At 41.9% G+C, this 26,852-nt stretch overlaps 1 protein-coding gene across 2 annotated transcripts in view; it reads right to left on the reverse strand.

Moving 5' to 3' along the window:
• DIP2B (disco interacting protein 2 homolog B) overlaps positions 1-26,852 on the reverse strand; it is a 209,332-nt gene that overhangs the window by 3,988 nt on the left and 178,492 nt on the right. For both annotated transcript variants that reach the window (XM_056798247.1, XM_056798246.1), the window contains 13 exons: positions 26,690-26,770; positions 25,986-26,109; positions 24,257-24,378; positions 22,878-22,989; positions 20,654-20,763; positions 20,280-20,410; positions 19,565-19,733; positions 18,480-18,650; positions 17,555-17,616; positions 15,034-15,091; positions 8,944-9,018; positions 7,694-7,871; positions 5,582-5,705 (listed from right to left, as the gene is read on the reverse strand). In XM_056798247.1, coding sequence (XP_056654225.1) covers positions 5,582-5,705; positions 7,694-7,871; positions 8,944-9,018; positions 15,034-15,091; positions 17,555-17,616; positions 18,480-18,650; positions 19,565-19,733; positions 20,280-20,410; positions 20,654-20,763; positions 22,878-22,989; positions 24,257-24,378; positions 25,986-26,109; positions 26,690-26,770 — 1,517 coding nt within the window. The remainder of the gene's footprint in view (positions 1-5,581; positions 5,706-7,693; positions 7,872-8,943; positions 9,019-15,033; positions 15,092-17,554; positions 17,617-18,479; positions 18,651-19,564; positions 19,734-20,279; positions 20,411-20,653; positions 20,764-22,877; positions 22,990-24,256; positions 24,379-25,985; positions 26,110-26,689; positions 26,771-26,852) is intronic.

Consider the following 26,852-nt stretch of genomic DNA (forward strand, 5'->3'; position numbering starts at 1 on the left):
CCGACAGGGGCAGACTCGGGCCTGGGGAAGCAGCGGCGGGAGAGCTCCAGGCCACGGCTCCGTCTGCGTCTGAAGAGGAGCTGGGACAGACGGGGGCGAGCGCTTTCAAGCACAGTCACCTGCAGGAGCCCGAGCAGAGCCCACGCAGCCCCTCGGCCCGACCAGTCACCCAGCATGAAGAGCCTCTCCGGCGGGCCACGCACCATGCCAGGCCCGAAAACTCAGCCTGGGCACAGAGGGCTGCGCCCCATATGTGTGCAAAATGGACTCGAGGTAACGCTGAGGGAAAAGGCGGAGCAACTGAGGGGGAGAGCAGAGAACATGCAGAGGGGCTGCTCCAGCTGAGACCTGAGAGTCCCCGCTCACATTCTGAAAAACACTGCAAAACCCTTTACATGTCAGATGTGTCACATGTATGTACGATGGCAGGATTCTCAGATTTAGTGAGTTATCTAATTGGTCCGTGGCATGACTTACAAGTAATCTGCAAAACCCAGAAACACCAACTACAGCACTCTTATTCTAAGGGAAGGCAGGGAGGGAGGGAAGGAGGAAGAGAGGAAAGGAGGGAGGGAGGGAAGGAAGGAAGGAAGGAAGGAAGGAAGGAAGGAAGGAAGGAAGGAAGGAAGGAAGGAAGGAAGGAAGGAAGGAAGGAAGGAAGGAAGGAAGGAAGGAAGGAAGGAAGGAAGGAAGGAAGGAAGGAAGGGAGGGAGGAAGGAAGGAAGGAGGGAAGGAAGGAAGGAGGGAAGGAAGGAAGGAGGGAAGGAAGGAAGGAAGGAAGGAAGGAAGGAAGGAAGGAAGGAAGGAAGGAAGGAAGGAAGGAAGGAAGGAAGGAAGGAAGGAAGGAAGGAAGAAGGAAGGAAATTACTCAGGAGCTCTTTGGAAGACAGACTGGAGGAGAGAGAGAGATTAGAACAGAAGACCAATTAGATGGCTATTATAATCATCCAAGTAATGAAGGCTTGATCTAGGCTAGTGGTTATGAATGCAGTGAAGGACAAGTAAAGGGTGACATTATGGCTGTGGATCTGGGTGACTGGAAGGACAGTGGGTGTTTCTGAGAGAAGCAGGGACATTCAGAGAAGCTATGGGGTGTTTCATTTGAAATGTCTAAGAGATGGTTGATGTTATGGAAATGAAGATCAGAAATAAGACAATAGCTGGATATATAGATCTAGGACTTATCAGTGATAATTAAATCCATGGGAACTGATAAGGCCACCAAGAGCCAGGATTTTTATATGGAAGGCCCAGGAGAGAATCCTCAGAATCGGGGGATGTCATGTGAATGGTGAAACAAAAAACAAACTGAGAAATGACCATCAGATTTAGTATTTAAGAAATCATTGGTGACTTTGGAAAAAGCATTTTCAGTTGAGTAAAGGGGTTGAAATCTTGTAATGGGTTGAGACGAGATAAAATGGAGGCAATGAGTGTAGACAGCTTCTTCTAGGCATTTGGCTGAGAAAGAGAGGATGACAGCATGAGAGGATAGTTAGGGCTTGCAGGATTTTTAAAAAAAATGATTAAAGGATGGGATGGGAAAGAAGTGTAGGCTTGAAGGCAAAGGAAAAGAATAATCAGATCAGAAGGACCTGAAGAGTAAACAGAGGGGATGCTTTGAGGGCAGGGATGGGGTCAAGAGAATACATAGTTCATTTGGTGAGAAGAGCTACCACTTCTTCATCAGAGTTCCCTAGTCCATCTTATCTCATACCATAGTCTGGCTTGAAAAAAACTACTCTAATGTGGAATTATATTCCACCTCTGACCAAGAGACAACACTACTAGGTCTGTGTTACAAAGGAATTAGAGAAAGAGGGAAAGATCCTAGCTGTGTGACCTTGGGCAAGTCACTTAACCCCCACTGCCTAGCCTTTTGTCTTAGAACACATTATTGATTCTAAGAAAGTTAAGGGTTAAAAAAAGGGAGGGAAAGAAGTCATGTGTACAATAGTCACAGTGGCATTTTTTGTTATATTAAAGAACCAGAAAGCAACAAGGTGAGGTATGGACTATACATTCTGAATATGGCTGAACAAATACTAGTTAATAAATGAATGTAATAGACTATTTTGTGCCATAAGAAATGATAAAAAGGGATGAGAGATTAAGACTAGAAAAGAGGTTGGCAAACCATGGCCCTTGGGTCAAGTGTGGTCTGCTGCCTATTTTTGTACAGTCCATAAGCTAAGAACTTTTTTTAACACTTACCTTCCACTTTAGAATCAAAACTAAGTATTGGTTCCAAAGCAGAAGAATGGTAAGGGCTGGGCAATGAAGATCAAATGACTTGCCTAGGGTCACACAGCTAGGAAGTATCTGAGGCTAGATTTGAACCCAGGACCTCCTGTCTCTAAGCCTGGCTTTCTATAGATACATAGGCAACCCCCCAAAATGGTTTTTACATTTTAAAATTTTTGGAAAAAAGGATGAGTAATATTTGCAGAGAGGAAAATCATATGAAATTTAAATTTCAGTGTTCACGAACCAAGTTTTGTTAGAACAAAGTCACATATATTTGTTTACATGTAGTGAATGGTAGATTTCCCACAACAATGACTGATTTGAGTGGTTGCAAAAGAGATCATCTGGGGAGAACTCATAGCTTTATGTTGCTTCCATAAGATGAAAATGCTCAATTAAAATCCTATATTCAAGGATTGACATTGATATTTGGCAGTACCTAATTGGGTGAAATGACATCTTCAGAGATGAAATAGATAACATTTCATTTCAGATCAGTATTAATAGCTGAACATTTGCAACTGATTTTGATGACAGAAAAAGGAGACAATGAATTATTTAAAGAGAATGTTCTAAAGCAGTGATGGCAAACCTTTTAGAGGGGTGGGTGATGTGAGAAATATCCTCAGGTGCCTGTGGAGGGTGGCTGGGTGGCTGGGTGGCACAACCTGGCCCTGCATTCCTCTGACTTTCTAGTAAAGAACTCTATGCTAGGGCAATGGTGCGCATGCCTAAAGAGAAGGCTCTAAGTGCCCCCTGGTATGTGTGCCATTGGTTCACCACTATGGTTCTAAGAAATCCTCAGTTTTAGAAGACAACATATACAAGATAGCTTTGAATTAAGGTGTTGTTGATTGTTTTTTCTTTAAAAAGCTGTAATGAGATCTGATCCTAAAGCATCCTCAGTTTTTCCTATCTCACAAGGGCAGCAGTGAGGCTCAAATGAAATAATGAATATAAATTGATTCACCAACCTTAAAGTGCTCTTATAGTGTTAGGAACAGTACTCAAATCAAGGGAACTGAGAATGCAAGTCTTGTCTGATTTCATTCTTAGTTTGTCCATTACACCAATCTAGCTGAAGGGAGAATAAACAACTTGCTCCATAAATGAGAGCTGCTTTATAAGGAAAGGTAATTCTGCAAAGTCCTTTGTATTAAGTATCCTTAATGCTGGTGAATATTGTCTGAAGAGGAGAGTGAACCAAGGGACACCACTGAGACAGAAAAACTGATTTCACGTTTACTTTGGCATCTAAAGGAAGCACCATGATTTGTCAAATATTCAGAAGGAAATTCTGATCCTCTCCAAATGAAGGTAATCAACATTCTCTGCAACCAGGCCTTTACTTTTAACAATAAGCACTGGTACCCTTTTATAATGCTGGTGCCAAGGGCTGGGGTGAACACCCCTATAGAGGATTGCAATATTAGATTAGGCTGTTTATGTATGTGTTATGCTTTGAGGAATGGGACTTGATTCACTTTGTTTCTGCATCTGGGTAATAATGAGCTGAAGGCACTGCTAAAGCAAGCAAAACAACAACAACAACAAAAAACCTCAGGAAAGAAAGACAGGGATTCACTCCAAAACCTGCTTCTGGGACCTACGGGGTCTGTGCTGGCAAAGTCTTTCTCCCCAAGGTATTGAACAACCAAGAAGTTTCTCAATGCAAAGGATAGCTTTAGTTCCTTACAGAATTACACACCACTTGGACATAAGGAAAAATGTTCCCCATTTCTGAAGTCCGCATCCAAGATGTAATAAGAGAAGCTATTGAAAGTGTTGAGAACCTGAGGTGATGCATTCTCTTTCCGGGCTCCATGGTGCTTGGGAGCTGGCTGACTAGCGGTAAGCTGGTACTGCAGTGCCTCATGCTCTCATTCCCCGTCCTGATCTACCTTCCTTATCCCATGTCCTGCTTCAATTCTGTTCACAGTCTTCCCCCTGGAAGACCCCTTCAGTAAATAATCAACTTCCCTTCATTTGTGGGCCTCTTTCTCTAGCACTCCTTGCCTCTATCTGCACTCAGAAAGACCCAGAGGTTTCCTCCAGATGGCGCTGCCCATCCAGCCGTCCTCTACAGGCCTGGCTGCACCTGTTCTCCTAGATGTGTCCCACCCCCACCCCAATCTTTCCCAACTGCTGCTTTTGTGCTATGCTGATGCTCTTCCAGATTCTCCTCAAACCTCCTGGCCCAGCCCTCCATTCTACCTGGGTGATGGACAGTGACGGTTAGTTATCCCTGGATCCTGCCATTAGCCATCCTCTATCTGAAGTAACCTCCTATTAATCTATCTCTTCCTAGTTCTTACTCCTCTCTACATCTCTTCTCTGCCCTCACAGGGGCCTCAGTATCTTCTGCTGATTCTGCTCATGTTCCTCTCTTCCCAGTCTTGACTCTACAGTTCATCAACTGAATTACACCCCCTGTTCTTGCAACCCTTGCTCTGTTGCCCACTACTATTTCTCCCTCGCCATACCCCGACTCTAGATTATTTCCCTCATTTTCCTTTCTTCTCCTCGCATGTTGTTAATTGGAGCAGGTGGATGCACCAACCATTTGAGAAAACAAGGTAAACAGAGTTAAGTGACTTGCCCAGGGTCCCATTTGAACTCAGGTCTTCTTGATTCCAGACCTGGCTCTACCCACTGTACCACCTAGCTATGTTCTAGCAAGGGGAAAAGTAGGGAGAAGTAAAAAGACTGCCTTGTTTTAATGAGCCTCAATTAAGGTTAGAGAACAAACATTGGTCGGTGCATCCACCTGCTCCAATGAGCAGCATGCAAGAAGTAGAAAAGGAAAATGAGGGAAATAATAAAAAGTAAAAAGATGAAACAAATAAGCCTATAGACTAATTGCAATGCCAGTTGAATAACCAAGGCAATTTATCATAGAACTTTTCAAGATAAATGTAAGAGAAAAAAAATCAAGGAATCTAAGAATATAATGTTGGGAGGGAGGAATAAATAAAAGGGGGTCTGGTTATCAGATTCCAAATTATACAATGAAGCAGTAATTATCACAACCATTTAGTACTGTTTAAAACAAATCTGTGGAATTGATTAGCTAAGCAAAGCTTAGACAGAATGTACTAGGATGTGATTTTCTCAAATCTGAGCATTTTCCAGAGGTAGGTGGGCATTATGAGTAAATTTTTTTCTTTTTTATTTCCGGAGAGTTTTTTTCTCTTGGAGAATTTTATAAGCAGTGAGAACTTAATTACTGAATTAATTAACTGGATTAACATGCATGTTTAGCCTAGGATGGAGAAGAGGTAGCAGTGGGGGTTGGGGAGTTCAGAACAATAATTCTCTCATTGGGGGAATTTACCATTCAGCAATGCTCCTGTGTGTCCGAGAGACTGAGGTCTCTATATCAGTTGGGTGGTAACGTAATCCCCTCAGCTCCAGAGTTTCATCCAGGGCTCCTACTACATATAATGCATCATGACGCTCTGAAATATGAACAAGGAAGATATCATTATTACATATATGGCCCACAAGGATCCTGAAGACACAGACCACCCCACTGCCAAAGAAGCTCAATATGGAAAAAGCTATGCTAATATGCAACCTAGGGACATAAAAGAAGGAAGCTGTTTTTCAGTGAGGTAGCTGAATCTAACATTTCCTTCCCAAATAATTAATCAATAATTCACTTGGTTGACAGTCTCCCCAAAGTCTCCAGGAAGGTGTCCAAGGCATCTGTCCTTGTTCTGTGCTATTTTAATAGGAAGCAGTGTGGTATGGTAGAAGGGGCACTGATGTTATAGTTAGAGGATGCTCACCTTTGTTGCTGACTTTGGCCGGCAAGACCTTTGCTGGTAAAATGTGGTATGAATGAAGGAGTTGAACTAAATGGACTATGAAGTCCCTTTTGATTAAATGGCTATTTATTTCTCCTCTGTAAAATACAGGGATTAGGTAAAGTAATATCTAAGGCCTCTTCCAGCTTTAAATTTATGGTCCTATGAATCTCTCCTGGTGGGCCATTGTATAAATGGAGATTTTGAACCTTTGTCTTCATTCCCCAGAAGTCCTTAGTATTTCCCAAAATTCCACATAATCTCTCCTGCATCTCCATGTTGGCGAGATCACCTTATTGCTATTTAACTGGCTGTAAACTCCTCCCACTCTCTCTTCCTTTGGCATGCAGCCAGCTGTGATGGTGGGGAGTGGGGATTTTGAAAGTAGCTAACCAGCTATGGGCACGTGGTTTTTATTTTGTATCCTCTTTATTCCTTGATTTCTAATGATCATTTAATAAATCCCTTAAAAATACAATCTTTTTATCCTTAAGATTTAATTTTAATTTTTACACCATGGAGTCACACAAGGGCTTAGGGGATATAAGGAGTATGGTCCATGTTGTAGGTGACTTTTAATAGCAATCATAGAAGACCCAGTGTTTAGTCCACTGAAGAAAATGGGGGTAAAAGATGTAGCCAAGGTAGATGGCAATAAGATACCAATATCATCCCACATTATATATAAAAAGGCATCTATACCCAGAATTACAGAATTGGAAGGAAACTCAGGAGCTTTTCAGTCCAGTGAGTTTCAGGTGTAAGGGATCTGAAGTACTACTTTCTTTACCACAAGCAGCACAAAGAGAAGGAGCTAAAAGTACAATTCTTTTTTTTTAAACCCCCACCTTCTGTCTTAGGATCAATACTGAGTATTGATGCCAAGGCAGAAGAGTGCTAAGGACTAGGCAATGGGGGTTAAGTGACTTGCACTGGGTCACAAAGCTAAGAAGTGTCTGAGGCTACATTTGAACCCAGGATCTTCTGTCTCTAGGCCTGGCTCTCAATCCTCTGAGCCACCTAGCTGCCTCCAAAAGTTCAGTTCTTAGTGAATATTTCAACTTAGTGTTGGCCAAAGGAACACAGAATATTTCTCAAATTTCAAGAAGCTGGCTTGGAGTTTGGGAATCAACTCCTTTAGAAACTGGGAGCTCTTATCTGTATCTTTGCCTTGCCACAAATTCCTCTGCCCTTATCTTCAAAAATGTCACCATTGGGAGCAGCTGGGTGGCTCAGTGGATTGAGAGCCAGGCCTAGAGACGAGAGGTCCTAGGTTCACATCTGGCCTCAGACACTTCCCAGCTGTGTGACCCTGGGCAAGTCAAACTTCCACCCCCATTGCCTAGCCTTTACCACTCTTCTGCCTTGGCATCAATACACAGTATTGACTCCAAGACGGAAGGTAAGGGTTTAAAAAAAAAAGCCACCATTTTCTCATGTGGGGCCACGACTTAGGCTATAGCCTCTTGTTTCCCGGACATCCTCTTAAGAGGCACAATGCCACTGGCAACAACCACAGGAAGAAGTCACTAATTCCGTAACAAAAACAGCAGCATTCGGGGCTAAGGAGGAAAGTCATTGGATTCCACCACTGAAACCTAAGCAAAGAGAAACGGAACAGTTCATCTGAGGCATACCTCCAGTGGCTGCTGTAAGCTCAGTTCGGCGAACGAACCCAAGGTACCCGGTCCGGGCCCAGAGTGTCTGAGCAGCATCCCCAAAACTGAGCCGAGTGTTGAAGTGGTCAGCTTGGAGAGTCTCATTATCATAGATGGTGTAGTAGCCACTGGCTGTGTGCGGGCTGTTCACCCAAACCTGGAATGCACAGAGTATGGAAGTCAGTTTTCCGCAAAGGAAGCACAATCCTGGTCACTCAATTACACGATTCTAAAGCTCCTTAATTCCAGCAACTGGATGCTTTTTGCATATAAAACTGTTCCTTCCTTCTCTTCTGATATAAGTCAATCTCTCCATTCTGAGCTTTGTTGAGAACATCAATGATTTAATCATATCATTTATTTCACTGGACAGGTAAACACATACAACATTGAACCTTTTTTAAAATATGCTTACTGGGAAGCTGGGTGGCTCAGTGGATGGAGAGCCAGGCCTAGAGACGGGAGGTCCTGGGTTCAAATCTGGCCTCAGACACTTCCCAGCTGTGTGACCCTGGGCAAGTCACTTGACCCCCATTGCCTAGCCCTTACCCCTCTTCTGCCTTGGAGCCAATACACAGTATTGACTCCAAGACGGAAGGTAAGGGTTTAAAACAAACAAATAAATAAATACTTACCATATAGAACCAATACTGTGTATTGGCTCCAAGGCAGAAGAGCAGGAAGGGCTAGGCAATAGGGCTTAAGTGACTTGCCCAGGGTCACCCACCTGGGAAGTGCCTGAGGTCAGGTCTGAACCCAGGACTTCCCGTCTCTGGGATGGCTCTAATGCACTGAGCCACCTCGCTGTCCCCCCTGTAACTTTAAAGAAGAGCTTTCTTCACACCATCCGGGGAAGCAGTACGGGTTCTGTCAGCACCCACACGTTCCAGACAGCAAGGAGACACTGTCCTCTGGGAGGGTGGATGGTTACCCGGCAAAGCAGACTCAAAGTCAAGCCTCTCCAACTCCGGCCTGGCCTCTTCTCACCGCATCATTGTGCGTCTGATGCCTTGGTGGAAGGGAAAGCAGGGCAATGTTTTTGCCATCGTTGTTCCTCGCCAATACTCAGTGCCCTGCCCTTATCCAGGCAGTACGCAGTGAGCCCAGAGAAAGGCCGGGCTCTTACGAAGGACAACAGGCTCATTCAGACTGGAGTTTCACGAGGTACGGCGCGAACAACGCGCAGCATCTCGGCCCTCTGCCAAACCCCAGGGTGGGTTCATCCCTACCTCTCCAAGATGAGAATCTCCAACAGGCCCTTTGGTTTCTGGATTAACAATGACCACTTTGACCCCAGGCAGGATCTAAGAAATAGGAAACAAAGACTGGATTCACTTTCGGGTTCCTCAAGGAGCCAACCAGCGAGAGGCATGCGTGGGCGACGGTGGAGAGGTCACAATGGCTGCTGTGTATCTCCAGGGTGAGTATCAATGTCCGTCAAAGCCAAGTGCCTGGTCTGGACCTCTCAACTACGGTGCAACTATGGAAGCCTCGTGAAGGGAGAAGGGAGATGCCCTTGGCATGGGGAAGGCGCGAGTGCAGGAGGCTTCAAAAGGTGGATCCCCACATGTGGCCACCTAATCCTGGAAAACGTCAGGAAAATTGGGAGATGTGCTACAGTCGCCCAAGGCCTCCTGAAGAGAGAAGCATAATCCTGTGGGAATGACAGCCTACCGGCTGGCAGCCCCAGAATGAATTCCCTCATCCGGTGACCGAGAACTCGTGTATGAGCAAGACACTCTGCTAGGGCTCTGGTGGCACGACAGGTAAGTGACCGGTAAGAGCCTGGTCGCTAGCACAAACCGTCAGAGGGGAATTCCTGTGGGACTGGCCGCAGAGAGCCCACTTACTTCAAACCATATAAGATGCCACGGAATCTCACGGCAGCAAACTAAACTAGGCAGGGATTTTAAGTACTGCTGTAACGTCTACCGCTCAGGGGCTATGATGGCGAGGATGGCGTGTTCTTTGGGTGCGGATGTTTTTGATGAAATGGGCCACAGAGGGTGCACTGGATAGAGTGCTAAGCCTGAACCAAGAAGATTTGAGTTCAAGTCAGCCTCAGACACTGTTGGACACTGGGAAATCACTTAACCCCGTTTGCTTCGTTTTCCTCATCTATATAATGAGCTAGAGCCGGAAATAGAAAACCACTCCAAAATTTTTGCCAAGAAGAATCCAAATGAGACCATGAAGAGTTGGATATGACTTGGAATGACTGGATGACAAAACATTTTCTACTTACAGACCTGACCCACACCAACCTGCCTACAGAGATAACCATCATGTTAATTTAATAGTAGGAGATACTTTCTCTTAAGTGATTTAAAGAGATGGAAGTAGGAAGTCAGTGGTCAATACTTCATGTTTCAGGGGCCTATAATCAAAGGGATCCAGGCTCCCTTGTATTTATCCTTTTCTCTGCTTAATATCTTACCTACTCTAATTGAATGGCTACAAAACTCAGGCTGGCGTGCTCCATGTTTCCGACCAAGGTCTAAATCAGATGATACCTTTTCCAGGAAGCTATCCTTGGCACCCCATTCTGGTGAATATGATCATGCCCATTTTGACTTTCTCAAAGGGCTCTGCCTGAATACCTTTGCACTCACCTCATTTTCTACTGTATCATGATCGCTTTTATACACCTTTCCCCCATTAGACTATACATTTCTTAGGCACAAGATCTATCTTTTTATACCCAAGGTCTAGTACAAAGCTTGATACCGAGTGGGTATTTATAATGGCTCTTCAGGGAAATCTCTGAATTGTACATTGTGGGACTTTATTCCCCACTTCCCCCACCACCCTCAACCCTTGCCACACTTGGCCTATAACAAGATCCTATTTCCCTTCTACAACAAATTTCTCTTTCTGAATTTCCCCATTTGTATGAATATGAACACTGTTTAGTCAATTAGCAAACCTACTATGTCCCAAGACTAGGGCTTAAAATATCTGCTTTCAAGGACCTTACATTCTGCTTGCTTACATGCCGGTGTATATCTGTAAGTCTATTATATGACTATCCTTTTATCTATAAGGGTATGTATAAGGGTAAACTTTGGCAGCCCATCTGTTAGAAGCCCAAGTTGGTTTTGGAGTCTGAATAGAAAGTCAATGAATTACATCTGCTTTAGTGTCCTGGGTGAGCTTGTTTGCAAGAAAGAGGTCAAGGAACATAGGACAAGATTTATTTTAGCGATTTGTCCTCCAAAAGTTCATTCATGCATGAAAACAAGAATCCTTAAGTTAGTAACTTAGGAAAATATGAATATCTAGACTGTTCAGTTTGAATAAGGAGTTGGTAATATGGTACTGAGGCTCCAGAGGGAAACTGGGGCTGGAGCTGTAGATCTTTAAGTTATCTGTATTGAGGTGCTAATCTCAAGGTAGATGATGAATTCACCAAGAAAGAGAAAATGTAGGAGACAAGGAAGGTGGTCTCAGGGTAGAACTTGGGGTACAATGAGTGAGGGGATGTGATGTGATGACTGAAGAGGAAACTTCTCAGGGGTGATCAGAAAGGTAGGAGAACCAGGAAAGGATAATATCACAAGAATCTCAGAAAAGGGAGAGCAGTGAAGAGGAGAGGGTGCTCAATAACGTGTTAAACGCGACAGAGAGGTCAAGAAGATGGATTTTAAAAAAGACTATTGGATTTGGCAATGAAAACTTTGGAGAGAGCACAGAAGCCAGAATGGAAAGGCCTGAAAAGTAAGTGAAGGGGCAGTTGGATGGCTCAGTGGACAGAAGTCTAGAGAAGAAGGTATGTTCTCAAAGACAGCAAGAAAGAAATCAGTACACAGGGAGTGACTGAAAATGAGAGGCCGAGATCATGAGCACATGAAGAAGGATTGTTCCTGTTAAGAACAATCATGACCAGAGACTACAGGAAAGGAGGAGAAATAATGTCTAGGGGTTTTGAGAGGAAGAAAAAGCAAGACGAAGGAATCATGATGGATTATTGAAGAAAGAAAGAAATTTTAGGAAGAGCCACTATGGAGAGTTGAGTAAATAGATGATGGCCTTGCTGAAGTCAGTGCTCAGTTTAAATTAGATAAAAACTCTCCCCTAGCAGCATTGACAGGAAGCCCCAGGCCCCGATGCAGCCGTGGGGTGGCCCCAAGCAGGCCTGGGAGGAGGAGGATGAGAATCCAGCTATGTGGCATTTAAGAAACTCGACCTCATGGTGAATTCATCACTGTTGGCAGTGTCATTAGGAAATGAGCAGAAGCAAGAGCTGCTGAAAAGGCAGAAGCAGGAAGAAGTGGCAGGTCTGTCTTCTTCTAGTAGACAGTTAAGCTGGAGGTTGAGTTTGTCCAGTCTGGTGAACTAGCTCTTCTCTCTCCTGTGGCTTTCCTGGTGATCCATCTTACCAACTCCCTGTTCCTGTGTATCCTGTTGATGTTGACTGAGAGCTATTCCGACAGAGCTGCTTGAGACACCTAAAGCCATCTGTCAGTGAGACCTTCCCTCTGAGCCCTGTGCCTGCCTACCTTCCAACCTACTACCTCTATCACCATCTGAGGGGGCATTTGGGTTAGTGAAGTGTGTTTTATTGTAGGAACTGGGGCTTTTAGGTAGAGAGGTAACTGACAGGGAAGCTACCAGCTAGATTTGATGGGAGGCTTATTTATATTCTTTAGGTAGATCATCCCAATTCCCTTCCCTTCTCTTAAATAAACCCTGTTTAATAGCATTTGGGATCCTGTAAGCTTTATCCTGTTGGCCTTCCCAAACCCTTCTGTCCTTCTGATACTGGTCCTAAACAATCATTCCTTGACCTACTAAAATCCCATTGCCATCAGGCATCCTTCTAGATACATATTTCAGAAAATGCCCTGGGGGGATGCTAACTATGCATGTTTCTTGGTTCCCTTTCGTGGCAACTTCTTTACCTCTGACATTCAGCTGTGATTCTAGAGTGACAAGCTGGATTCAAAGGAAATTACTTAGTCAGAGCTGAACTCTCATTTGATTTAGATTTGTGCTTTTTTTTCTCTTAGTTTGAGGGAAAGGGCTAGGGGAGTAGAGGAACAGACAGTGAGCCAGGAGAAAGGAGAGGGCCTGAGGGTACAGAAAGAGTCTGTGGACAACAGCTGTTATGGTCTATATAGGGGAAAAACTGCCTTCACCTTTCATGTTCTGTCTCCAAATCACATCCTTCCCTCCCTTCCTTCTTTTCTTTCTTTCCTTACTTTTTGTCTTAGAATTGATACTAAGTATCAGTTCTAAGGCAGAAGAGTGGTAAGACGAGGCAACTGAAGTTAAATGACTTGCCCAGGGTCACACAGCTAGGATGTAACTAAGGCCAGATTAGAACCCAGGAGCCTCCTGTCTCTAGGTCTGGCTCTCGATCCCTTCTTTTTCAATGTTTTTTATTCTTTAGTCCCAATGTTTCACTTTAGTCTATGTGAGACTTGGAATTATCATTTGAAAAGGTTAAGAACTATTCTATACAAACTTACTTGTCCAGCAAAAGTGGGTGATTTGTTGTCTTCTGAATAGGCCAAATGTATTCTTGAATCCATGACTTTGTTTACCTTATTCCCTACTCTGAACTGAATTCCTTCAAGGTCTAACTCAAGTTCCAACTCTTTCAAGACACCTCACTTCATCTGACTCTTCTAGGCCACAGGTTCTTTACTTTAAATTTACTTAGCATTAACTGTCTTTAATACTCGTTTAGGACTTAAGTATGTATTATTTGGGGGTATAATTTTTCTTTACGTTTATAACTTTACTCTCCTAATTCAATTATTTTATTTGACAAGAAAAAATACTCAAAAACCTAGCAATATGATCCCTTTCCTTTTTAAAATTTACTACATCCTTTTAAAATCCTGACAACTAAAATTGGATATTAATGCAGAGGAATATAGAAGAATCCAAAAACCATGGTGGTCCTTCTCTTCACAGCAACGATACATTACTGACTTGTATTAAACGTGCTCATCTGTTTTCTAATTATTGCTTTGTTGTCCTCAGGAACAATCTTCCATACTTATTCCCTCCGAATTACATTCTGCTTTGGTTAAACGTCATTTAAAACTTTAGTCTTCTCTTTTAGAGTGGGTGGCCTCCAGCAAGCCATTCAACCTCTCACTCAAAGAAAGTAATAGGCTGGCTCGAGAGAAGCCATTTTCTCACTTCAGAGAGTGCCTGCATCAATGAAATCCCAGGGGCAGTGCCTATCCTTAGCCTATCCTTTCTTCATTAGAAGACCACAAGGCCTTCTCAGGAGTCCTCCTGCCAGGCCTCACGTATAATGGCGCCAATGCTGCATTTCCAGCCATGCCTCCTTAGACTAGCATGCAGCGAAGAGATGGTACAAAGGGCCACAAAGGGCCTTCAGGAGGTGAGTTCCTGCCTCATTTATTACCAACTGTCAATTTCATAATGGTGTAATTTTTACTTCTCTGCTGAGATTATCTATAGATATCCTGAACTGGGCACTTAGCACAATGCTTGGCATACAGCAGGCACAAAAAATATTTATAAACAGAACAGAAGAACAGAAGAACTCTGGGCCAACATTGAGAAAATACTAAACAAATACTTATTGACTAAACTGTTGATAACAGAGGTTCTTTGGTCATTTATCTTTTATTTCATTATTCTGTGAGACTCTCAGGAAAACGGTCCCAAGTCATAGGAGGATCAACTGAAAAAAGAAGAGGTTCAAACTGGGGCTGGATTACTCTGGAGAAAGGAAAACTGAAGAAGCTAGGATTGCTGTTTTTAGGTATTTGAAGGGCTGAAATGTGGAAGAGGGAACAGATTTATTCCACAAATAGGTCACGTTGGCTTGATGTAAGCAAAAACTTTCTACCAATCAGTGGCCCAAAATTGGGATGTGCTGCTTCGGCAGGGGGAGGGAGGGCAGGGCAGCTTATCCTTTACCGAGGGTCTGCGAGCAGAAAGCCAGCAACCCCTTGTAAATGATGTTAAGGTAGGGATTCCAACTCTTAAATTCTGTGATGATAGGAGAAAAAAATTAGAAGCTTATTTGATTCAAGAGTTCATAGTACACTCTTCTTGTGTATACAATCATTTTCTGTGCATCAGCCTATTTACAAGAGAACAGGACAAGGTCAAGGAGAAAACCAAATTGGCTGATATTGCTTCTTGTTTGCAATTCTTGCAAAAGGCAGCTGGCTCAAGCTATGGGGAAAGGCAAGCTCTGGTGATTCATTTTTGGCTATTAATTAATTCCCAACCTGCTGTCATTGGTACACAGAAGTGAATTAATTATATGACCAGAGAATTCTTTAAGCTATTTAGGTAAGAGTACCCAAGGGTAACTGCCAAATTACCTTTCCAGATTCTGAGAGAAGTAGACTCTGGGGGGCTCCTCTTTCCACAAGACGAACCCTATGAAAGAAAATATACAGTCAGAAAGATGTTCACCATACACATACATGTATATGTACATACATACACCATCTTGAAAAAAATAACTTCAAAGCATCTTCATTACAAAACACCTGCTTGCTTCACCTATTCAATAGCATTAATATAGAAGGCAAGACTAGACTCTATAGAGAGAATTAATTTTTCTTGCTTAATAACTATTTATATTTAATTATTTCAATGTATAAGATATTAGAATACTTTTTCTTTCCTCCATCCAAATCCCCACTAGGAGACTCCGACTTTTCCTTTTTGTTCCCTTTTTCCTATATGGTTGCAGCTAAAATGACATCATGTCTCCTAGATTTTTTCTCCTTGGCTTTGGTTCATTTAATAAAATTGTCACTTGCTTCTAATCTGATGTCTTTTAGATGCTGACATTTATTCTAGATGTTGGTTACATGGTTTCTTGCAAAATATGTTCCAGATATTTTTGGAATGTAATGAAAATCAGAGAGATGCTCAAATCCTTTAGGAAAGACTTAGATCTTGGAGGAAATCTAGAAGTCTTCACGATCTATCAGTAGCCAACTATTCTGTAGCAATAAGCTAAGATTTAATGAACACATAGAAAGTTCTGGAAGGGGTCCCAGGGCACTTAAGAGAAAATTCACCTAAATTCTCCCTCTAAACCAGCAGAACACCCAATTCTGTAGGCTCAGAACAAAGCATTTCTTTTTTAAACCCCATTTTACATTTATGCTTTTTATTCCTCAGGCAACTAGGCAGTGTGACTCACAGAGGGCTGGGACTGGAGACAGGAATCTAGTTCCAGATACTTACCAGCTTTGTGACTTGAGTAAATTGCTAAACTGCTATCAGCCTCAGTTTTTATTTATAAAATGGGGATATTAACAGCATCTACCCTGCCAGGGTTGTCATGAGGATCCAATGAGATCGTATTGGTAAAACCACTCCGCACAAAGCGTGGCAGCTGCTTAAGTGTGCTTATTCCATTCCTTTTCCCTTCCCTCACGAGTTCTCCTTCACTCCAGGTATTTAGTTCAGTGTTAAGGTTTCTCAGGGAGGCTACATAGTGCAGTGGATCTAGTTAGGAAAACTCTTTCTGAGTTCAAATGTGGCTTCAGATATTACTAGTTATGTGACCCTGGGCAAAGTCACTTCACTCTGTCTCAGTTTGCTCATCTGTAAAATGAGCTAGAGAAAGAAATGACAAATCAATGGCACTATCTTTGCCACAAAAAACCCCATGAGGAGTTACAAAGAGTCGGGCAGAGCTTAAAAATGAGTGGCCTACCGTCTGAATCTTATCTTCTCTCTACCCGTACTGATCCAAGCTTTTGCTTATTCTGGACTTCTAGGATGGCCTGCTAATGGGCATCTTCACTCTAGTCTCCAAGGCTATTGAGACAGTAAATCTTTCCTCTATGCAGAACCTTGGAGTAGTCCACTGCATCCTGGTCAAGTATAAACTGAATCCAAGTATCCAAGGACCTGTACATTATAGCTCCAATTTAGAGGAACCCTCCGATCTCATGCAACACCTGCTTCAGCTGAACTGCACTGCTCTTCATCCTTATCGTCCCACTCTGTTTATGCTGCCCTCCTTCCCTCTAGTCCTCTCCATCGCTTTCACTGGAAACTGATGTCAGCTCCTTCCGCCAAAGGCTAACTGAGAGCACCCCTCAATTGCTCATTGCACTTTGGCTGGACCTTTCGTATTGTATTTCACTCATTCACCCTTCTAGCTATGTGTAGGTGCATCCTTCCCCCTCCACTAGACTCTACACTCCATGAGAAAAGGATCTGTGTCCCTCCAATCCTCCAAGAGTAAGCCTAATGCTTTTACACAAAGTAAGAGCCTGATAAGTGAATTCACAAGTTTGCATTTTTATAGAATCATGGACTTTGACACCAGGTCGAGTTCACTGCCCTCAGTAGAGTTCCATGACTTGCCTTTGGCCATATAGCTATTGTGGGGGAGAGCCAGGCCTCCATGGGGTTTTTCCATTAGTTTGTCAGGCCTTCTATTTTTGGAATGTAAACTCTCAAAGAGAAGGAACTGTTTCTTGACGGAGGTTAATCCCTGTTCAGTTCCCAATACAACCTAATACAGAAATGGAGAACTGATCCATGTGCTGCCATTCACCACTGGTGCCTGAGACTCATCTGTAAAATGAGGTGTGGGCTGCATGGCCTTTAAAGACAGAGCTAAAGCTCTTGAATATTACACTCTGATTCAAAGCATAGCTCACTACGACTGTATAAAAAAATTTCTGTTGCCATAGGTAAATCCCTCGAGGACTAACAAAAAATAAAGCATGTCATCCTTTACTCGGGAGGGGGTACAATTCTTTTTTCCTTTTATAAGGAAAACAATGTTGGTTCCTTCTATGTGCCTCGAATTGGAACCTTCTAACTCTAAAAGGAGGCCCCTACAAAGTACATTTTAAACTACTATACCTGTCATGTCTTAGCGATTTCAGATCTACATACACAGTAGTTGGATCAGGCCCTGAGGTCCCCTAAAGAAAACAAGTAAAAAAAAGACCAATACATGATGTAGTTAGAAAAAGAAATGGATCTGTATTTTCTTCTATTTCATCATTTTAAAGTAAAAAACAAATAAACAAACAAAAAAAAACAATTTCAACCATAACATAAACTTCAATTTGAAAATTATCCATCTTCTTCCTATTTGTCTACAATTTGCTGAAGTAGAAACGGAAGATCCACACTTCATTCTAGTGTTGTTCATTATCCCAGAGCTATAAAGCTGTGTAAACAAATCACTTTTATTGCGGTGGGGTAAGATCCCTAAACTTGGCCTCCTCTTTCATTTCTAGGGCCTTCAGCAATCTTCAGGGTTTACTAGGAAATAGGCTCAGAGTTGCTGGAAACCAGGAGGCAGGTGCTAATTATATTTGTCAACAAGGCCCCAGAATGATGAAAAAAAGATACTTATGAGGATGTCAGTGGAAATCATACTGAATCTCTGGCCGTGCCCTAAGGTTACAAATCCACAAAAAAAATAATCTCTCACTTTTTTAAGATTCCTGAATATGAGAGTAAGAAGCAATTTATAAAGCTGGGATAATGAAACATCTATAAAATGAATTCAAAGGCTAAGTAACTTCTTATCCTCTTTAATTCTGTCTTCTCTGAATCCCTCTGTATTTTATGAAACTGAATCAATCCCGATTCCAGGTACTAGATGGAAAAGGGCAAAGTCAACATCTATCTAGAGAAAGACTGACTCTTTTTGCTAAATCCCTCTGATGTCTGTACAGAGTGGAGGGAGCAAGGCTCAAGAAGGACCAGAGTAGGTTTTGGAGCAGGTAAGGAGCATTAAGGCTCTTCAAATGAAAGAGGCCTTCTAGAGGGTCACCTGTAAACAGATTGCTACGTTGACCCTCGATCCAAATGTCGTGCTGACGGCTCGGGGAGAGAGGCCAATGTCTTTGAAAAGCTTGGAGAAGGAATGCTGGAGGGTGACTCGAGGCCGCTCTTCGGCAACCACTACACAGGTCCGGACACAGGACAGATTTATGCCTCTTGCCTGTAAAAATGTTCGATTGATAACACATAAGAACACAGAGCAAATTAAGCATTAGCTATGCCTTTCTTTCTAGGCTGGCACAAAGCTAAGGGGCTTCACCTTCTCACCACAAACATTGGGAAGAAAGGCTAGAGTTTGGGGAACAGAAACTACCCAAGTAATATTGGTTAGAGACCTTGTCCACTGGCTGATTGAATGATTGTGTCTTTTTCTTCATTTTAAGCCTCACATCAGCTTCTTGGCTTGTAAAGTATCTTGTTCTCCCTGTCTGAACCTTTTTTGAAAGGAGAGTGAGTTTCTTAAAAAAAAAAAAAGAATGTAGACTACAGTTTTCTAGCCCTGTTCTTAAGACAACCCTCTGGGTGATGGAGGAGGAAAATCATGGAAACTATAACAGTTTAAAAGCTGACGTTTCATATTTTCTCTCTCCTCTTTTGAAAATGGTTTTCTGATGCTCTTTTCTTTGTTTACACCATTGTTGGTGTTCTGGATGATTCCCTCTATCAAAGAAACATACTATTTGAAAACACAGAAACCAAACGCTTGAAAGAGCTCAAATCTCACAGTTCTCTTTTCTTTGTAGAAGGGGTCTTTTCTGCCCAGCTGTCCCCTCCAAGTCTCCAAAGGCCATTGATTCTCCTTACAAAGCAAGGAGTTGAGGAACAGCTGCCTAGAGGCTCACCAAGATGCTGCTTAATGGACTTGCCAGAAAAGTGGGAAGAGACTGCTAGTGCTTTGTGGCTGGCTGAATCAGGGCCATCCCCATGATGAAAATGGAGCGAATGACAACATTGGTGCCTCTCTCCACTTATCCCTTCTGGCCCTTTTAAAATGCATTGTTACTTTAAATTCTTTTACAACCATCTCTGGTTACTTTTTACACCAATTAAAACATCAGATTGTGAATCACTTACTTTTAGGACTTCCACTTGGTTTCCAAGCCCCTTGGTGCACAGCTCCATTACTGAATAGGAACAGAAAGTGTCCCTTATTTTGTACTGGTTTACAGTAGAAAGCCAAAGGAAAAGGTTGTTTTCTAGCTCCATGGGAGGAATTAAAATGGACTGGTGACCTGAATACACACTGCAACAGAGAGAAGATTGAGGAGAAATGTGAAACTATGGCAGAATCCTAAGAATTCCAAAAGAATTGGGCCTAGGGAGAGTACACCTGTAGTGAGATGACGTTTAGCTGTTGCACAGCTGCTAGCTCTCTGGGAAGAAAAGAGAGACTCCTTTTCTACTCCCCACTATTATTTCATCTGACTATGTTTCCTGGTGCCAAGAGCATGTTTGAGGGGGGCACGTTCTGGTCTTCTGGGCATGTCTTGATTTATCTGTGTCACCCTCCAACTTGGCACAGCTTTGAAGCCGGGAATGATTGAGTAACAGAGAAAAGGGGAATAAGAGGCCGTTTCCATTTTACAATCTTAATTTGTGTGAAAACAACTCTAAGTAAAAAGAAGATAAAAGACCAAACCAATCTCTACGACACACTAGGCAAATAAATATCAGGAGCATAAAAATGTGATTAAAAACACAGTAAACTGAGATTCACAGTAAAGGGTGGGAGGGTGATGACCCAGACTGACATCCTATTTCTGACAGGTACTCGGTTTGAAACCCTTACCTGCAGAGGCACCAGAGGGCAAAGCCAAGTCCGCAGTAGGGGTCCAGGCAGATGGCAATCTGCCGAGAGGAGTATAGTTCACACTGGAGTTTGATGGCTCTACAAAGAGCATTTACAGCCGAGTGGGACATCTGCAAGGGATGAAGCAGAGAAAGACAGAATGGTAACTCCAAGAGTAAAACACCAGGTGTACCTGGAATGCCAAAGAGCTGCTATACATAACTTATAATGGAAATAAATCCTCATTTCAAATGCTCCACTTTATAAGACCTGGAATTATGGTATCTCGGTGACTTTGACCCTTGTTCCTGGTTCTGCCTTCTGGGTCCGAACAGAACACCCAGCAAGCAATGGAACATGAGCCATCACTCTACCTTCACTCCTGTAAGCATGCCGGTTGTAGAAACACTAAAATCGAGGTATGCCAGCATCTCTGGGGTGGGAGGCTTATACAGCTGAGGTAGCCGCTTCCTGGGTAAATCATCTGCAAAGAAATGATTCACACAGGTCAGGAATGGCAGAACATGAAAACTGGTGCCCATTTCTCGCTTTGCCTTTATAAGGCTAGAATGGACTTCTTCCTCAACTCTGCTCACAAGAATGCTTAGGTTTCCTTAGCTTAGTTCAAAACTCCAGGGTGCATGCGTTTCTTAGTACTCCTTCCTACAAGTCACAGTACAAACTCCCTAAGCAAAGGGATTTTCCTTCTCTGTCTTTGTAACTCTGAGGCCTACGAAGTGAGCTTTGTTTTCTTCACTTAAGTCATCAACCAGGAGGCCACATGTCACATGTGGAGATGTTTTTGTGATGAGAACCAATACCACTAAGTTGAAGACAATCAAGCAATTCCACATATACTTGATGGGATTCATTTAAAAAGGGAAATCTGGAATCCTCTGGATACCAACCAGGACTCAGAAAGTTGGTTATTTATGGCTCCTAACTGAAATCCTTAGTATGTTATGTCTGTCATGAACTGACTGAAAGGTTTAAAAATACTTCTTTAGTTTCATACAATCAAGTTTCCAATGAACTAAAAGAGACAGGAAGCTAAGCACCTTTTCCCCCCGCCACCATTCATGAAATCCAACACCTTCACCTTCTAAACTCCAGAATGGCTCTTTGTGCTTCCTGGATGAAGACTAAATTTAGACACAGGAACTCAAGGATTTAAAGGGGGTGAAACTGAACTCCAGTTTTGGGGCACTTTGAAAACTCAAAGATTTTCCTTACTACTGCCTTCCTACTTCGAAGCTTTCATATAGGGTAATCATGGCTTCAAAGCAATTGTCTGGCTTCTGATCTATGTCACTGCTGAAAGCATTCCTATCATGTTGTCATTTCCTGGAAATTCTCAAACTCAACTCATCAGCCACTAGTAGATCAACTGGTAGCATAAGTCCTATAGCAATCGCTCATGTTGTGGGGATTCAATGCCTAAAGTGCATCTGTACACTGCACATGCATAAACTATATCAAATCACTTGCCTTCTCAATGAGGAGGGAAGGAGAAAATTTAGAAATCAAAATTTTCTAAGGTAGAATTCTCCTACATCAGGGTTTTTTTTTAAGTGTTAAAATTTTTTTTTAATATAAACAGAAAACAATATTAAAAAAAATAAAGATAAAATTATAGTGTTTATATAAAGATGCATATTTATGACAAAGTCTTAACACATGTATTTGTTTTATATTACAATTTATTAATAAAAACAAAAATGGTGGGAATAATCATAGAGGGGTGGTGTGGGATGATAGAGAGCCAGCCTCAGGGAAGGAAGATGAAAATCAAAATTTGAGTGCTGTCTATGACATAAAAAGGCTGAAGATCCTGGAGCAAACCATTAAAACTTCAAGGCTTCCAAAACACTCTATAAGACTGTCACTTACTGAACAATTGCAAATTTGTATTAGTAGAAGAAGTTTCCTCACCAAGAAGTGTCCCAAACTAATAGTCATAAGACGTAATAATGAATATGCCACATGACATGTGAACATGGTCTAAAAACCTGAGTCCTGACATACCTCATTTTATGCTAAGTAAAAGCAAGTTGGGGTTTATTTCATTGGTGCAGTTTTCATGATTGCCATTTTATATGTGAAGGAAACTGAGGTCAAGAGAAATTAAATGATTTGGGCAAGGTTTCATGGTCAGTGGGCTTTGGAATCAGGTCTGGAAAGCAGACCTTCCAATTCCTAGTCAAATGAGTTTTCTGCTAGATTGCACCCAAAGGCAAAGATGAGATGTTACGACTTTATAATCACCTGAAACATTATCTTGCCCAGAATGAATACAAGCACCATTGATCGATGATGGTGAGCTATAATGTGTTCAGAGAACTTTCTGCACTTTCAATTCTTATTAGCACTTGATGTTTGGCACTCTTGGGATCAGGGTCATTATAATTCCATGGGCTTTTTTGCAATGCAATTTGGGAAAGAATAACTTGACTAATAAATATTTAGTTTTGTGATAAATTACAAATAAAGGAAATGTGCTGGAGTACAAGTAAGTAGTACCACACAAAGTAGCATGGGTGTATGCAAATACTATCCCTGGAAGAAAGCACCAAAGAGCTGTCCCAATGACCCTTTCACCTGTGTCGATGATGGTTGGCCAAGTTTTCACATCTACAGCTGCTGCTGCCTCTCTAGACTTCAGCAACCTCATCAGGGTTTGAGTGGTGAGAATACAGGCTGCTTTACTGACCTAGTAAACAGGTGGGAGAAAAGGGAGGAAAAAACCCATAAACTATAGTGATCTCAAGCACATTACAGTATTAATTTTCCAAACTGAAGCTCATGGGGACCTCAGATGACTGGGCAAAATGTCTCATTTCTCATCTTATACATATGAGAAAAACTGAGGTCCAAAGAAGTGACTTGCATGAAATAACAAAATGAGTTAGTAGAAGAGCCAGAACTTGAATCCAGGGCTTCTGATGTACAGTCCATCAGGCAGGCTCAAATGAATGTTCTCTCTTACACTTTTTTTTCCTGAAGCATATAAAATGAATTTGTTGTAGATTTCTAGATGTGGGTCAGAATTTATTTCTATAGTCTGTTTTCTCCTACTCATTGACATGCAACAACAACAACAACAATAACGACAATAACTTTTGTTTATCTATATAGCACTTAAAGGGTTGCAAACTACTTTCCCCACATTTTTCTCGTTAGGTCCTGTGAGGTATAAACTACCAGTATCAGTCTCTTATTTTACAGATAAGGAAACTAAGGGTTAGCTAGGCTAAGTACGTAAAGGTGGGATTTCCTCATCATTTCAAGTTTCTGTCTCTGCCTCTCTTAAAACCATATTACACTCTCTGATTCCTTTGGAAAAGAGAATTTTCCTTTTCTGACTTCTTAACTCCCACTCTCCTGACCATGAAGACATTTGTGCAGAATTCACTTCGGGCAAAGGGCTCTTTTCAGACTCAAGAAAATCTACACTGAATCTGTACGTGGTTGCACGGACATAAGCCACTCTCTGAAAAATATATACACAGGAATTAAAACTTGAACACACTAACCAGGAAACTGCCCAGTGCCCTAAAGTACAATGGGATTCAGTGAAACCAAGCTACTTCTCCTGTGACAGCTCCCGGGTACATGGGAACAGGGTGCTCTAATAGCGTATTGGTCTACCTTCTTTGGGCCTCTTTTCATGGCATGCCAGGTCACTTTCCAAACTAACGAACAAGAGGGAAGAATAAAGAAGTCATTTGGAAAAGACTAAAACAAATTTCATGGGTCTTTAAGCAATAAAAGTCACACATCCCCCTCAAAAGGCACCGCCAACACTCATCACTGCCATCTAGCACTCCTATCTGTAAGTGTCATAAAAAGAGCTGGAATACTACAGGCAAGTTTCAGGCCAAGGAATGTGGAAAACCACTGAGAATCCTCAATGGTCTGAACCCAGATGGGATGGTGATCAAAACAAAACAACTAGCTTGGTTACACCGAGCGCTTACATCAACAATCATGCGGACAGTGGGTAGGGTGGCAGTAAGGTTCTGAGCATGAGGAGGTCGAACTGTCACAGGAATGCACCCAGCATAGAGACAGCCATAGAACGCAGCAATTAACTCAATGCCTGCAAGGCAACAGGAAGGGAAATTGTCACAGAATGTCACTGAACATGCCAAGTATTAGAACTCAACAGATAATTTATATGCTGTTCATCAAATCTTAGGCCAAGTGAGTAATTCAGACAAAATTTCAGGAGTGCCAGTAACAAGGAAGTTCACAGAGAGGGAAAAAGATCAAAGATAAAAGAGAGAACCCAGGAGAGTTAGTGAATACATTTTATAGAAAAAAAAATGTAGGGGGGGGGGGCAGCTGGGTAGCTCAGTGGATTGAGATCCAGGCTTAGAGATGGGAGGTCCTAGGTTCAAATTTGGCCTCAGACACTTCCCAGCTGTGTGACCCTGGGCAAGTCACTTGACCCCCATTACCTAGCCCTTACCACTCTTCTGCCTTAGAACCAATACACAGTATGACTGAAGGTAAGGGTTTAAAAAAGAAAAAGAATGTGTAGGTTCAAAAAAAGCTCAACAATAAACATTTTTACAGGAAGTCAAAGTCTTGTGCTTAGGTTCAACAAAACCAACTGCACCAATATGAGATGGGGGCGTAGTGACCTCAGTAGTTCATGTGCAAAAGACCTAAGGGTTAAGTGGAAATGTTTAGATGAGAGAATGACAGTCCTGTGCCTGTCACTCTGGCTCAGATACCATTGGGAGACATTATCTAATGAGACATATGCTTGCATATACACACACTATATCATCGGGGCTGGCCACTACACATTCGGAGGGACAGAGGGAAAGGAAAGGAGGAGGATGGGATGTATGGACACTATGCCATCTAAGCAATTACTGACGGAAGTGGGGATGTTTAATTGGCAGAAGGGAAGATGTAAGTGGAGCTTGATGCTAACATTTGAAGGCCTCTTCTGAGAAAGAGATATTAGACTTACTCCATATGGTCTCCAGAGACAGAAAAAAGACCAAACACCAGAAAGCACCAAAACTTAATTATAAGGAGATAAAAGGAGGAAGATCTTTTTAAATAATTATAGGGAACCCCAAGCAGAATGGGCTGCTTTTCTAGTGAGGTAGTGTTTCCTTGGAAATATTAAATACAGGCTGGATAATATCTGTAGAGGGGAGGCTCCTTGTGTGGGAGCTTGTGAGATGGTCTCTAAAGGCCTCCTCTTACTCTAAGACTATAAAATGAAGAAAAGAGTAGAAAGAAGGTAGAGTATAAAGTATTAGGGACAGAAATGAGGCAGGAGACAAGAATAAAGCACAGTGCAAAGAATAGCAGAGCAATCTAGATATTTCAACCAGTAGTTTTGTCACTGTGCATACCAATCAGTCATCAAATAACTCTGACTCTCTTTCACTATAAAGAAGATGTTGCTAGAGTAATAGGAAGAAAACTACATAAGAATTGAAAACACAGGATAATGGAAGGGCTTTACAGTTTAATCACACCATGAAAATTCTTTCAAGCAGGTATCGTTTCTATGACACTTTTGAATTGTGGAGATTTTTAGAGATTTAGTGCGTTAGAAATAGCAGATGAAATACTCTTCCTGAACTTTTAGAACTGCAAGGCCCTGAACGATCCTGGGGCTAAGTGACAAACAAATGACACTTGAGATTAAAGGATTATGACCATCAACCAAAATCTTACCAGGAGGATAAAGAAGCACTACATTATCCCCTGCATTTAGGTGTCCTTTATCATAAAGAATCCCTGCAATTTTCTCTGCTCTCTTGTGGAGCTGAAGGCAGCTGGCTGTGCATACAGTGGTTCCCTTTAAACAAAAACATAATCAATGGAATAGAAGGTAAGCTGGGAAGCAAAATGAAAGCAAATTTGAAAGCAGAAAAAACCAATGCAGTCAATTCCCAATCTAGGTGTATATTACACCGTTGTAGATTCTCCATATCAAATTCTAAATCCCAGTTCAAACTCCCTTTGCCATCTTTTCTTGATTCTTTTTGCTCTAAATTTAGGAAATGCAAATTAATTTAACTTAACTTAAGCCAAATATAATCAAAATGGTATGATTCTGGAAGAAAAAACTTTATATACAATGTAAGCAAAACTCTTATATAAAAAAGTTTTGGATTATTTGTGCTACAGCACACTTCAGTTAATGGCCACAAGAATTGGCTGTATTCTAAGAACATATGGTACAGTAAATTATACTGGCAAAAAAAAAAATAATCCTCTAGCCATTTTGAAAATCAACTTTATTTGCTATAAGAAAAAAAGCAGATTTCTTACTTAAGAGTTTAAATAGAGGACATTTTATTGAAGGAATGAGAGCTTTATCAAAGGTGTCTAGAATAACCTCAAAGTAGTCAATGGAATTATTTTATTCCTGGTACCTTAGCATTTAGCAGAAGGAAAAGTATATGGTCAGGCGTGGCTTGGGCTCTCCACTGTAATACCTCTGCCAGAAATTGGTGCTATAATCACATAAAAGAGAAAACAGTTAGTAACTGGAGTCTCCTAAGCCATCTCCTGTTCTATAGGATATTCATCATATCT

The sequence above is a fragment of the Monodelphis domestica genome, chromosome 5 (assembly GCF_027887165.1).
Source record: "Monodelphis domestica isolate mMonDom1 chromosome 5, mMonDom1.pri, whole genome shotgun sequence".
Taxonomy (NCBI): Eukaryota; Metazoa; Chordata; class Mammalia; order Didelphimorphia; family Didelphidae; genus Monodelphis; species Monodelphis domestica.